At 47.1% G+C, this 13357-nt stretch overlaps 1 protein-coding gene across 7 annotated transcripts in view; it reads left to right on the top strand.

Annotated features, from left to right (window-relative positions):
• The window catches only part of C2CD3 (C2 domain containing 3 centriole elongation regulator), a 60581-nt gene that overhangs the window by 5954 nt on the left and 41270 nt on the right, over window positions 1-13357 (top strand). For 4 of the 7 annotated variants that reach the window (XM_083499095.1, XM_083499094.1, XM_083499093.1 and 1 more), the window contains exons 5-14: window positions 200-438; window positions 605-734; window positions 1512-1634; window positions 1857-2001; window positions 3808-3965; window positions 6291-6509; window positions 7238-7350; window positions 9128-9246; window positions 10204-10326; window positions 12249-12734. In XM_083499095.1, coding sequence (XP_083355221.1) covers window positions 200-438; window positions 605-734; window positions 1512-1634; window positions 1857-2001; window positions 3808-3965; window positions 6291-6509; window positions 7238-7350; window positions 9128-9246; window positions 10204-10326; window positions 12249-12734 — 1855 coding nt within the window. The remainder of the gene's footprint in view (window positions 1-199; window positions 439-604; window positions 735-1511; window positions 1635-1856; window positions 2002-3807; window positions 3966-6290; window positions 6510-7237; window positions 7351-9127; window positions 9247-10203; window positions 10327-12248; window positions 12735-13357) is intronic. The other 3 variants (XM_083499098.1, XM_083499097.1, XM_083499096.1) reach the window with 1 other exon arrangement.

Here is a 13357-nt window from a genome sequence, read left to right as displayed (position 1 = left end):
TCCGCCGCGGGGATTCGAACCGCCGACCATACGATCGGCAAGCCCTAGGCACTGAGGTTTTACCCACAGCGCCACCCGCGTCCCTATTACCTGTCAGTAATACAGGTACTTTATATGCATCCCCAGAACAGCATCAGGGGCATTTTAGAAAAACCATCCTTGAGTTAAACTTTGTGATGGTGCTTATGTTTTGGAACAGGGGCAAGGATCACTTGTACTTTCAGGAGAACTCCGAGAACCTAAAAGAAGGGTTTTTTCGACCTCAGCACCACCACTTCCAAGGGCACAATGATTCTGTCATTGCAAATGATCCAAAACAACAAGGATTGTTTTCCGGTGGCTCTGATCTTGAGGCTCAAGTGAGGTCGGCTAAGGAAAGTCCCAAACCTGCCCATGTTCTTTCTTGCAACAACCCACCCACAAAAGATCTCCTTTCAGGTATGTATATAAACAGTTGGGTTTCATCTACAATGTTATCGTTTTAAAAAGTTCTGTCATGTTGCACTTTCCCCTATAGGAGTGGTCAAAGAATGACTCGCCCATAAGTCAGTATATACAGTTGTTATTTTAAATTCAGTGTTCACTCTTGTTCTCTTTTCCCCAGCCCTTTTGGATAGAGGCAATAGACTCCGAAACGCTATGGTAGTGTCTGCAATGACTTCGAATCCAGATCCCGATATACAGCTTTATGAACTTCAGCCCATGAAGCAGGACGTCTCCAAACTAGTTGAAAAGTGAGTTTGGGAGAGTATGTGGGAATGTTTGTGTCATGGATATAATGGCATTCAGGATGCTTAATAAAAGCAGTATGTATCAGTAAGTCACTTTTTCAGAGTAGTTTGGGGCCAACAATTCTATAGACACAGACAAAATAGTTATGGTTCTATCTCTGACATCTGCTAGATTAGGAATATGCAAGTTGCCAACTCTATATCAGAAAAAAAACCATGAAGTGTGTACATGTACATCTCATTTCAGAGATATATGATCTAACTTTGTGTGTGTATACTAAATTGATGGAATCAGTAGATTGGTCCAACAGTCTGTAATCATCTTTACTCATTCGGTACCCTGTTTTCTGAATTCTTACTCAAATGAGTGAAAATGGAAGCCTGTTGAACTAGAGAGGGGCTCAGATTGTTTTTAGGGTTTTTTGCTTCAGGAATATGTCTGAAGTCCAATGGGATTTATTACAAGTTAAATGTATATAGGACTGCAGCCTATAGCAATAAAATTTGTTTAAATGCCTGGTGCCTAAATAATGCTAATGTTGGCATCAAGCAAACCTCATTGGTTTTGGTAATTTATCCTTGCTTAATATCATAACCCCCCTCCCCAGTTCAGCCTTACCCAACCTGGTGCCCTTTGGCTAAATTGGACTACAACTTCCATCACTCCTGGCCATTCACTATGACTTCAGGGGCTGATGGGAGTTGTAGTCCAAAGCATCCAGAGTGTACCATGCCCAGGAAGTGCCTAGTTCATCTTTATTGGCATATTTTCTTATCCAGGAATCTTAAAAACCTACACCCTGGCCTCATATCTGCCGTTGAAGAGCCTCTTCAGCCACTGCCTGATGGCTCAGAATTTGATTTACATACTGAAAACAGAGCAATCCAGCTCTTGCTGGGCAGGTAAGATGTGAAATGTGTGGGGAGACCTCTAGCAACAAGGGTCATCATGAATACAGTAGATTCTGTCTAACACAGCTAGAGACTCAGTCTCATTTGTGTTCTGTACATCACCTAGCAGAGTGGTGCTGGATAAAAACCAGAAAGCTAGGACAGTGCTGAATTCAACATTACTGTGTGCACGCGCATGTCTGTGTATACCTTCTTTCCTTTTCTCCCCCACAGTTCTGGTTCTTCCCCTCTGCGCCTTTTGGATGGTACAGGCTCTCCCCTGGAATGTATCTCTCCCGGGAGTGAGGTGTACGACAGTGAGCTGAACGACCCCCACTATGACCAGAGCCTCCTGGAAAACTTGTTCTACACGGCTCGAGTAAGCGCCAGAGGCGTGTAGGTGGTTGGGGCATGTTATTGTGACTAAGCTTTCCATGAACCAAGCCAGTATTACCACAGTCAGCTTCCTGGCTAGAAAACATTATTTGTACATAGTCTCTTATCCTGTGTTTGAAGGAGGGGGCCTTGCTCAGTGGTAGAACCCATGCTTTGCCTGTGCAAGGTTCCAGATTCAACCTCTGTCATCTCTAGTTAAAAGAGTCTCAAGAGGGGCTGTGAAATACTTTTCTGCCTGAGATACTGGAAGGCTCCTGTCTGTACTGGGCTAGAATGAACCTGGCAACAATTCTGCAAATCAAAGTCTGCTTTGCTTATGTCAGCACAGTAACCTGGCGCCCACCAGGTGTTTTAGACTACAACTCCCAGCAGCTGTAGGCATTGGAAGTTAGCGTATTTTCGCTCTATAGGACGCACTTTTCCCCCTCCAAAAATGAAGGGGCAATGTGTGTGCGTCCTATGGAGCGAATGCAGGCTTTCGCTGAAGCCTGGAGAGCGAGAGGGGTCGGTGCGCAGCTATCCGCAAGCCTTCGGAGCGCTCCGAAGGCTTGCGGATAGCAGCCTGAAGCCCGGCGAGCGCTGCGCCAATTCCCGCAGCGCTCGCCGGGCTTCAGGCAGCCATCCACAAGCCTTCTGAGCGCGGCGGGAGTTCCCACCGGGCTCCAAAGGCTTGTGGATAGCTGCCTGTTCTGGGGGCTGGGGTGGGGGAAGCTCAGGCTTCCCAGTCCCACAAGCTCCGGGAGCAGCAGCGAGGTTGCACGCAATCTTGCCGCCGCTCCTGGACCGGGGGGGGGAATTCCCCCCCCACCTAAAAACTAGGTGCACCCTATGGTCCGGTACACCCTATGGAGCGAAAAATACGGTATAGTCTAAACATTTGGGGGGTGGGGGGCAACAGATTGGGGAAGGTTGGCTTATGTTCTTCCTCTCTGCCTCTCCTTTCACTCCGTCTTACCTCTCTTGTGCTGGGCATCGTCCAAAAGACGAGAGCTGCAGAAAGACAAAAACGTTTGTTTTAGGTGTGCAAAAGACTTAAGTGAAGTTTAAAACACTAGCCCTCTCCTAGGCCAATCAGATTTATGTGGTGCCCCCCCCCCCAGAAGATTAGCACAGCTCGTCCACAGAGTGTTCTCCTGAGAAAATAATTTTGGGTTCTCACCATGAAAATTCTTTTAGTGTGAGGCATCTGTATCACACCCTTGGCAGCTAGAGGCATCCCACATAAAAAAGTATTCATGTAGGAACACATCAGATATGCCACACCTCTCATTTGTGCCGGGTCTTGCTGGAGGAGTAGATGAAGGCCGGAGGTTCTGCCTCTGCCCCTTTAACTTAACACCTTTCCAGATGCTCCTCATATCTCTCTGTCTAGCTTGCCCACAAAATAGAATTTGAGGAGAAAATGAAAACTTGCAGTGTTTGGGAAAGGTCACCATATTTTTTAAAAAATAATAATTCTGTGGTTCCTTTTATTAATCCAGCAACGTGCCTACTAAAACAGATCATGTATTTCAGCAACTGAGTTTGAATTTTAGAATTACATTCTTTTTATTTAAATATTTTTTTATTCATTTTCCATTTTTGATAATATAACTTCATATCACCTTTTACAAAGTTTTAGCTCTGCCGAGCTTTTGACGTCCCTCCGTTCCATCATCTGGTTTTTATAAATGGTTACCATCTTTAATCTCAAGATAAGGAGAACTTCCTTTTGGTAATTGAATCGTTAATTCCTGAGTGTTCTGTAACTGTTAAATGTATTTTGCTTTTCTCAATCTTTTTCCTTTAGAAGTCCGACAGCAGCTTAAGTGACTTCCTCAGTGACGAGGAAGATACTGTTGCTTCCGGAAAACTAAACAAGTCGCAGAACAGCAAGTGTCAGAGATCAAAAAAGGCTTCAGAGTCTAGCCCCTTGGGTCAGAAAGGGACTCGAGAGACAAAACCCAGGTAAACCAGTTGCTGTGGGCTCCATTACACATGACTCAAGCAGGTCAGAACTGTAATAACTTAAGGACTGCTTCTCTCCATGTGAACCGACAAGGACTCAGCGATCAGCATCCGAGGGCCTACTTTGTGTGCCCCCTCCAAGGGAGATCTGAAGAGCGGCAGCACGAGAACAGGCCTTTTCTGCAGTGGCTCCCCATTTGTGAAATGCTTCGCCAAGGAAGCTTGCCTGCCACCATTGTTACACATCTTTAAGCACCAGGCAAAAACTTTGCTTTACAACCAGGCCATGGGCCTTTAACTACCTGTGGCCTTTTTGAAGTGGGTGGGATGTTTTAAATGTACAGTGGTACCTCAGGTTACATACGCTTCAGGTAATGTACGCTTCAGGTTACAGACTCCTCTAACCCAGAAGTAGTACTTCAGGTTAAGAACTTTGCTTCAGGATGAGAACAGAAATTGGGCTCCGGTGGCTCGGTAGCAGCGGGAGGCCCCATTAGCTAAAGTGGCGCTTCAGGTCAGTTTGAGTTTAAGAACGGACCTCCGGAACAAATTAAGTACTTAACCCGAGGTACCACTGTATTTCTTTTTCCTTGTGGTTTTAATGCACCTATGGGGTGGGGTAGAGGTTTCCAATCTTTTTGAGCCCACAGCTCCCTTGACCAACTGCGTTCTTTCTGTGGGGCTCAGGAGCCCAGTTAGGTCACCCCTTGCCTGCAGAGCTGGCAGCCCCTCACCCCTTTTCGAACACCCTCCCTTGCGGAGTGTTCCCTCAGCCTCCTCTCCTCTCCCCTCTCCTTGGGAGTCCTCTGGGCAGCTGCTGCTGCCGGCATCCCTGATCTCTGACCTGACACACGCACATAAACACACACACACACCCTGCCCCAAAGAGAGGTGCCTCCTCACGCTGCCCCACAGGGGCCTGGGACTTGTCAATCTGTTCCCAACAGCAAGGGCTGGCAGACTGACTGGCTGGGCTCCCTTGCCTGCTTGCTTGCTCTGAGGTCTCCTCAGATCCTGGCAGACAGCACACCCTGACCAGCCCCAGAGGCACCATTCGCCTGGGGAGCTTGAAGCCAGGGCTGCTGCAACAAACAGCTGTGCAAGCCTTTGGGAGACAGAGACGTGAGAGAGGGCATTCAAGGAGGGAGGGAAGGAAAGAGGGACAGAGGCCAGTGTTGCCCATGATACCCCTGACCATCATTCAAGGCACCCCAGGGTGCCACGGCACACTGGTTGAAAACTACTGGGGTGGGGAATTGTCCACCTGTTTGGTTGGGTTTTGTTTTTTTAAAAAAATACTTTTCTTTTGCTTTAAACAAGTACAGTGGTACCTCGGGTTACATAAGCTTCAGGTTACAGACTCCGCTAACCCGGAAATAGTACCTCGGGTTAAGAACTTTGATTAAGGATGAGAACAGAAATTGTGCTCCGGCGGCGCAGCAGCAGCAGGAGGCCCCATTAGCTAAAGTGGTGCTTCAGGTTAAGAACAGTTTCAGGTTAAGAACGGACCTCCAGAATGAATCAAGTACTTAACCCGAGGTACCACTGTACAGAGAAATATAAACAACCAAAATTACCCAAAAAATCCTTCATAATAATAATAATGAAAAAAGCTAAAAAAACTACTACAAAACAATCTAAGTGCATGGCATAGAACTTAAGCTATTATGGGAAAGAAAAAGGAGAGGAGGAGGAAAGAAAAGAAGGGGGGAAAGAAAAAAGAGGAATATGAGCCAAAACACAAGAAGGCTCATCTATTGTATGCTTCCGTCAAGGTCACAACAGATCATTATTCTTCTCAATTCTCTCTATCTGCTGTTTGGTTGGTTTTAACTCCCTTTGGGTTGCCCTGGGCCAGAAAAATCACTAACAAATTTAAGAAATAATAATAATGACATCACAACTCCTGATTTCCTCTGAACTTCAATTCAGTTCAGGTGTTTTTCCCTACACAGAATTGGGGCATTTGTATCAAATGTGTGAGCATGCAAATTCATGGAGGATCAGACGATTAGTGGCTGCTCACAACAATGGCTAGGTACTATCTCCACTGTTGGAGACAGTACATAACTGAATGCCAGCTGCTGGGAATCACAGCTTCATAGGGTGCTATTGCACTACGGTACTGCTTGCATGCCTCTTGTGAGTTGGCCACTTTGAAAACAGAGTGCTGGACTAGTTAGGCCACTGGTCTGATCCAGCGCAGGCTCCTCTTAGCGTTCTTATGTGCAAGAGATGTAATAGAGCAACTCCTTGGAGCACCTTTCTCTTTCCTTTTTATGAGGAAGGTTACCTTAGCCTGCTTGTTTGTATTCCCCTTCTCAGCCATTCTCCCGCTGGGCCGCTTCCTCTTCATGAGGCTTCCATGGAATCTACAGAGGAAACACGAGCTGTCAACTTGAGCCTTGACAGACTGGCAGTGCTGGGCCGGGTCCGATTAGCTAGAGCAGTCGTGGAGAGCTTAAAGGTGCCCCCTGAAAACATCACTCCAGGCAAAAAACGATCAACTGGAAAGCCGCCCAGGCCAGCATTGGCCAAAAAGAGGTAATAATTCTTCCTTCTCACTTAGGGGCGAGGCCTGTAAGCTCATTGACTTGATCCAATCTCAGCAGGAATCATTAGAATCGTTCATTTTATCACAAGAGCAAAGATTTGGGGATGATGTAAAATCCCTGTTGATACCAAGTCAAATCCATTGGCCCATTTAGTTCCATGCTGCCTCCACTAACTGGCAAATGGCTCTCCAAGATTTCAGAAAAGGGTGTTTCCGTGCATTTCCTGGGGTTCCCAGAGGTTGAATCCTGGACTTCCTGCATGCAAAGCTGTCACTCTGCCTCTGAGCTTGAGCTCAGTGGCTTGTGTCGATGCCCTTTCCACTTTGGCCCATTATACAGTGGTGCCCCGCAAGACGAATGCCTCGCAAGACGGAAAACTCGCTAGACGAAAGAGTTTTCCATTTTGGAGGTGGTTCGCAAAACGAATTTCCTATGGGCTTGCTTCGCAAGATGACAATGTCTTGCGAGTTCCTGCTGGTTTTTTTCCCTCCCCCCCCCTTTTCCTAAGCCGCTAAGCCGCTTATCAGCTGATCCGATCAGCAGATAAGCCGCTAATAGCGCTAATCCGCTAATCCGTCAATGGGCTTGCTTCGCAAGACGAAAAAACCGCTAGACGAAGAGAATCACAGAATGGATTCTTTTCGTCTTGCAAGGCACCACTGTATTAAAACAGTTGATTGATTCACCCAATACGCTTTCTGTTTCTCCCATTCACAGGACATTCTTTGTCGAGTTTCACTTTCCAGTGGGAGCTTCAAAGATTGGAGCAGGGCAGGCTGCCGTAACGACAGAAATAGTTCGGGTGGCGTCAAGTAAAATCTTGGGGGAAGGTAAGCCTTGCCTGGGGGAAAGGGGCCTTTTCTCCCATGGATGGGGCAGCTGATTGCATGGTGCCATGCCCAACACCACTTTCTGGTCCTGTCCTTTTAGGTGTAGCATCCATTTTGTCCTATGCCACACTGCACCTGGCACTTCCTCAAAATTCCAAATGTTCCCATTGACCCCAAAAGGCTGGCAGCCCCTGCTATGGGTGGAGAAAGGTGGTGGGATTGGATCTTTCTGATAAGGAAAATAAGCTGTTCAGCTCCCCCCTCCGCCCAAAAAAACACACACAACTACAGTGGTACCTCGGGTTACATACACTTCAGGTTACAGACTCCGCTAACCCAGAAATAGTACCTTGGGTTAAGAACTTTGCTTCAGGATGAGAACAGAAATCGTGCTCCGGCGGCGTGGCAGCAGCAGGAGGCCCCATTAGCTAAAGTGGGGCTTCAGGTTAAGAACAGTTTCAGGTTAAGTACGGACCTCCGGAACGAATTAACCTGAGGTACCACTGTAGAGGCAAAGGACTTTATAAGACAATTAGAAAATGAAGAGTGGCAGTCTAGTTAACGGGAATAGGATTTGTTGTTGCCGTTGTTTAGTCGTGTCTGACTCTTCGTGATCCAATGGACCAGAGCACACCAGGCACTCCTTTCTTCCACTGCCTCCTGCAGTTTGGGATAGCTGCCTGAAGCCTCCGGAGTGCAGTGGGAGGTCCCGCTGCGCTCCAGAGGCTTCGGGTTCATTTTGCTGAAGCCGGGAGAGCAAGACTCTCCTGGCTTCAGCAGAGAGAGAGAGAGCTGCGCAGCGCCCCTTCAGCCAAGCGGGAGGAGAAATGGAAGGGGCTCCGTTTCTCCTGCTGCTTCACTGAAGGGCTCGGGATAGCAGAGGGGAGCATTCATTGATTTGTTCCCGTCTTCACCCCTTCACCTAGATGGCTTTGAAAGAGGGTGAAACAAAGTACAGTGGTACCTTAGGTCACATACGCTTCAGGTTGCATACGCTTCAGGTTCCAGACTCTGTTAACCCAGAAATAGTGCTTCATGTTAAGAACTTTGCTTCAGGATGAGCATACCAGGCACTCCTTTCTTCCACTGCCTCCTGCAGTTTGGTCAATAGGATTTAGTTACTCGTAAAGAAAGGGATCCGCTTCATGGATCGCTGCCTTGTTGTGGCGAAGGGGCTTGAATAACTCGAAGAAGCTATGAGCTATGCCATGCAGGGCCACCCAAGACAGACAGGTCATAGCCGAGAGTTTAGATTACGTGTGATCCACCTGGAGAAGGAACTCGCAAACCTCTCCAGCATTTTGCCAACAAAACTCCATTGACGTAAACAAGGAGAAGCTTTGAGAAGAAAGTGAGAGTTTCCAAGGCATGCTCTGATTTATGGGGTTATGGAGAGTCGAACATGACTAAGACGACTAAACAACAACAACAACAAAATGAAAGGGAGTGAAAGAACCTTTAGATAGTTAAGTGGGGGAAATTATTAATAAGGTTAATAAAAATGGATTTTAAATGCTGAAATCCTGGGAGACAGCCTCATAGACTTCCTTTGGAGTATATATGTATAGGATAGCACTGTAAATGCGAAAAGCCTAAATCTGCCAGAGAGGAATGGGGTAGTTAAGTAGTTAGTTCTGTTCTTCTTTCATTGTGCCTTTTCCCTCACAAGCCTCCGAAGACCTTTCTTCTGCCGTATCCTTGAAATTTTGACTGAGCATCTTTTTCTTCCCTCTTCCATCCCATCGGGCCTCCAATCCCTGTCAATTTACCTTTCCAGTGGTGAAGTTTCAACAGCGGTACGTCTTCCCCGTTCACTTCAGTGGCACAATGATAACCCACTGGTGGAACTCGGACCTTGAGTTCCACGTCTACTCAAAACAAGGCACACAAAGAAAGGTATGCATTATTGTTTTTCTGGATGAAGCAGATTATCTAGACCCATTTCAAACCTACCTTTAAGCCCTGCTTATGGGACTGCTGCTTATTAAGATCTGCAGCTAAGGCTTCACTCTTTGTCCCACCAGTGTTGGACGTCTGTGTGGTAAGAGCCAACAAGGAGACCTTTTCACGGGCTCCACTGCGACCCCTCCTTTGAGAGGCATTGCTTGGCATTCCGCTGGTGGAGGAGGGCAAAAATGCTTCTTTTTCAGTTGGCTTTCAGCATATTAATTAGGTTTAAATGGATATTTTAAACCTTGTCTGCTTATAGATACCCTTTGTAGACCTGTGTGTAATTTGTGAATTTTTTTTTAATAAGTTTTGTTTCGTAATTTAATTTTTTTGTTTTACTGTTAGCCACTTAGAGCACTATTTTGTCAGAAAGCCGGGATTTGAATGTTCTTAATGCCGTATTGGCCTGAAAATAAGCCTCACTCCCCTCCCCCCCCCAATTCTGACCGTGAAAAGTGTGGCTTATATTCGCAACCTTACAGTATTCAGCCAGGAGTGCGGCAAAGTGGCGCCCACCCCATGCATAGTCCCCTGTCCTCTCCCCCAAGGCCGGTAAGGGAGACAGCAAGGAAGGGGAAAGGCCGCCGGAAGCTCACCCCCCCCAAGTATGTAGCCAGGAGCAGCGAGGAATGGAGAGGCTTATATTTGAGTATTTTTTCCTTCCCCCCCCCTCCAATTTTAAATGTGTGGCTTATATTTGGGTGCGGCTTATATTCGGGCCAGTACAGTACATATATTTTCTTATTGATTACTTTTCCTTGAAGACCTTGGCAGAACCCCAGCCCCCAAACCCTACCAGAGGTTTTACGACCATGAGCACAATACAGTATAGATTATGTAATATTGAAAAGTGAAATGCGCAATATTACCCCCTCCTTCCCCATTGTGTTCTCCTGTCTTCAGCCCCTGCTGATTGGCTCAGCCGTTTTCCCGCTGCGAGACATAATTCAGTCTGAGCAACTAACGGTCAGCCGTGAACTGCCTGTGAAAGAAGTCGGAGATCCAGCCCAGCTGGGGCCTTTGAAGGTATACACAACCTGCTTCTATACTGTTCTACACACAGGTAGCTTGTCTTAATGCAATACTTAGGTGTCATATGCTCTCAAATTGTAAAATCTGCCAACATTGTTGAACTATTCGGAACTGGTATTGTTGTTGTACAATATTCTATTCCAAGGATTTGCCTTGGCTTTGATGCTTTAGTTAGCACTGGGTGAGCCCCTGCCCTGTAGCCTTTGGGAATTGGATATTTTTTTACTGTGAAATCTTATCAGTAGCTTCCTTTTCTCTGCTCCTCTCAGTTTCATGACGAATACAGTGGTACCTCCGGTTGTGGACGGGATCCGTTCTGGAGGTCCAGTCGGATCCCAAGGTTTCTACAACCTGAGGACCACTTCTGCGCATGCACAAACTGCTTCTGCGCATGTGCGTACGGCAAAACCCGGTAAAATACTTCGGGTTTGCCACGTGCGCATCCCGAAATTTACGTAACCAGAGGGAGGAGGTACGACTGTACCGCCTGAATCTGTGAGGGCATGAATTGCCCACAAGTTTGTTGCCAAAGGAGACTAAAGAATTGGCTTATATCGTTGCCTCTTGCTTTGGCCATGGAAATTTTTTGGGGAGGCTGCTTTCTGCATTGGAGCTCATTCAGGTGTCAGGTTTACATCTGGGAAGAGAAGGACCCCAGCTCATTCCCAAACAAAGACCTCCTATATTTATATCTAGAGTATTTATTATATCTAGACTAAAGCAGTCACCTAATGGTGGGAATATGTATTGAGTGGCTGTGCTGGGTACTGCTCAGTTTTTGAGGGCCACCGCCATTCCTGACCCTTTGCTTTCCAGGCCTGTTGCAGGTGATTTTTGCTCTTTTTCTTATTCACCACTGTGAGGTCTGTTGCCTGCTAATCATGCAAATGGGGTTGGAGATGAAAGTGGGGATTGGAGGGATGGTTCCTGATGTCACCAAGGTGCTAAGGCAGTGGAAAACAGAGTGATTCCCTTGGGGGCAAGCAGATTGGGGGTTGTTTCTCAGAATGTCTGCTGAAGAAGCTTTCCATATTGCAGAGGGTTCTGGGGCATCTTTCAAGGTCCACACTGGCAAGAGCTGCCTGGACTCTTACTGTACCTCTTCTAAGTGGATGGTGCAACCCAGAACAAACTTGTCTCTGCTGTTACTGATTGTCTGGGTGGTCGGTGGGGAGGGGTGTCACCACACCCCTGTCCTCCCATCAGCAGTGTTGCAATGCTTACTGAGAAGGGCAAGGTATCAGGTGGGTCAGCGCAGTGCAAGTGCAGTAGCAAGAATGACAGATTAGCTCCGCTGCTGCACTTTTGCACTGTGCCAGCCTCCCCGGGGCTTTGACCCTCTCCCACCCGGGAAGTGCAATGATGCCACCGACTGGAGCCCATTGGTGCACTGGTTCTCTTTCCTGTTGCGCGTGCACACACACACACACTGATTTTGCTATTGAGGAAGAAGCCCTACAAAGCTGCTAATAATAATAATAATAATAATAATAATAATAATAATAATAATAATAATAATAATAATTTATTATTTATACCCCGTCCATCTGGCTGGGTTTCCCCAGCTACTCTGGGTGGCTTCCAACAAAACACTAAAATGCAACAACCTATTAAACATTAAAAGCTTCCCTAAACAGGGCTGCCTAGTTATTTTTCTCTTTGACATCTGGTGGGAGGGCATTCCACAGGCTGGGTGCCACTACCGAGAAGGCCCTCTGCCTGGTTCCCTGTAACTTGGCTTCTCGCAGCGAAGGAACCACCAGAAGGCCCTCGGCGCTGGACCTCAGTGTCCGGGAAGAACGATGGAGGTGGAGACATCATGGTTCACAGGAACAGAGTTTGAAAAGCACAGCTGCAGAAGGTTGTGCTCTCAACAGACAGCAGGTAACGCGTTATTTCTAACTTTCTTGCGGCAGGTGTCATTGGAACTTGCAGCTGATAATAAAGATTTCTCCAGCACCAGTGCCAAGGCAGCGAATGGGGCACCACAAGCTCCAGTTCACGCCATCAGGAGTCCCGGAGTCAAGTTTCAAGAAGTTGGCAGGAGTGCCACTCCTGCTGGAAGCCCCCCAGTCTTGAAGCAAACTAATTGCCACCTCCCAAAGAGGAACCAAGAGTCTTCACCTGCAGTATCAGAAAGGGCCAATGTTGGCGTGAGTCAGCTGCCAGTCCCCATGCCCGTCTCCCGTAACCTCCTGAACCAGCTGTGTGCATCAGAAGAAGAAGGTTTGCTGCTGCACGTACTCTTGATGGTCCCAGAAGGGAAGGTCTTTGTTCCCAAAGACGCTGGATTTCATGGCTCTTGTAACGTGTATCTAAACTGCAAGCTCTTCAACACAGAAGAAGCCACAAGGTCTGCTGTGATATGGGGGACCACACAACCCATCTTCCAGTTTTCTCAGGCAAGCTTCAGTTTTTTCATGTGCGCAGTAATCCTGGTAACATTAGTTCCTCCTCAGTGTTTTAACGTCACGTCCTTAAAATTGTGAGGTCAGAGAACAAAATACAGGCCCCAAACTTTTATTATTTGCCCACTGCTTTACAGCAGGAGGGCCAGTTTCTGTATTCTAAAGTAGTTGTCAGACTTGCCAGGAGGTAGAATGTGTTTTGCTGCCCTTCGTAATCATAATAATAATTTATTACTAATACCCCGCCCATCTGCCTGGGTTTCCCCAGCCACTCTGAGCAGCTTCCAACTGAGTATCAAAAACAATACAGCATCAGACATTAAAAAAACTTCCCTAAACAGGGCTGCCTCCAGATGTCTTTTAAAAGTAAAATAGTTGTTTATTTCCTTGACATCTGCTGGGAGGGCGTTTCACAGGGCAAGCGTCACTACCAAGAAGGCCCTCTGCCTGGTTCCCTGTAACCTCACTTCTCGCAGCGAGGGAACTGCCAGAAGGCCCTCGGCGCTGGACCTCAGTGTTTGGGCTGGATGATGGGGGTGGAGACACTGCTTCAGGTATACAGGTATTCATAGCTGGCTTGACCCTATAATTAAAGCCGCCCAATTCCCAGCAGCAAA

Source organism: Podarcis liolepis (genome assembly GCF_965112155.1).
Source record: "Podarcis liolepis genome assembly, chromosome: 4".
Taxonomy (NCBI): Eukaryota; Metazoa; Chordata; class Lepidosauria; order Squamata; family Lacertidae; genus Podarcis; species Podarcis liolepis.
The sequence above is the reverse complement of the archived record's forward strand: the minus strand, read 5'-3'. Positions and strand labels throughout refer to the sequence as shown.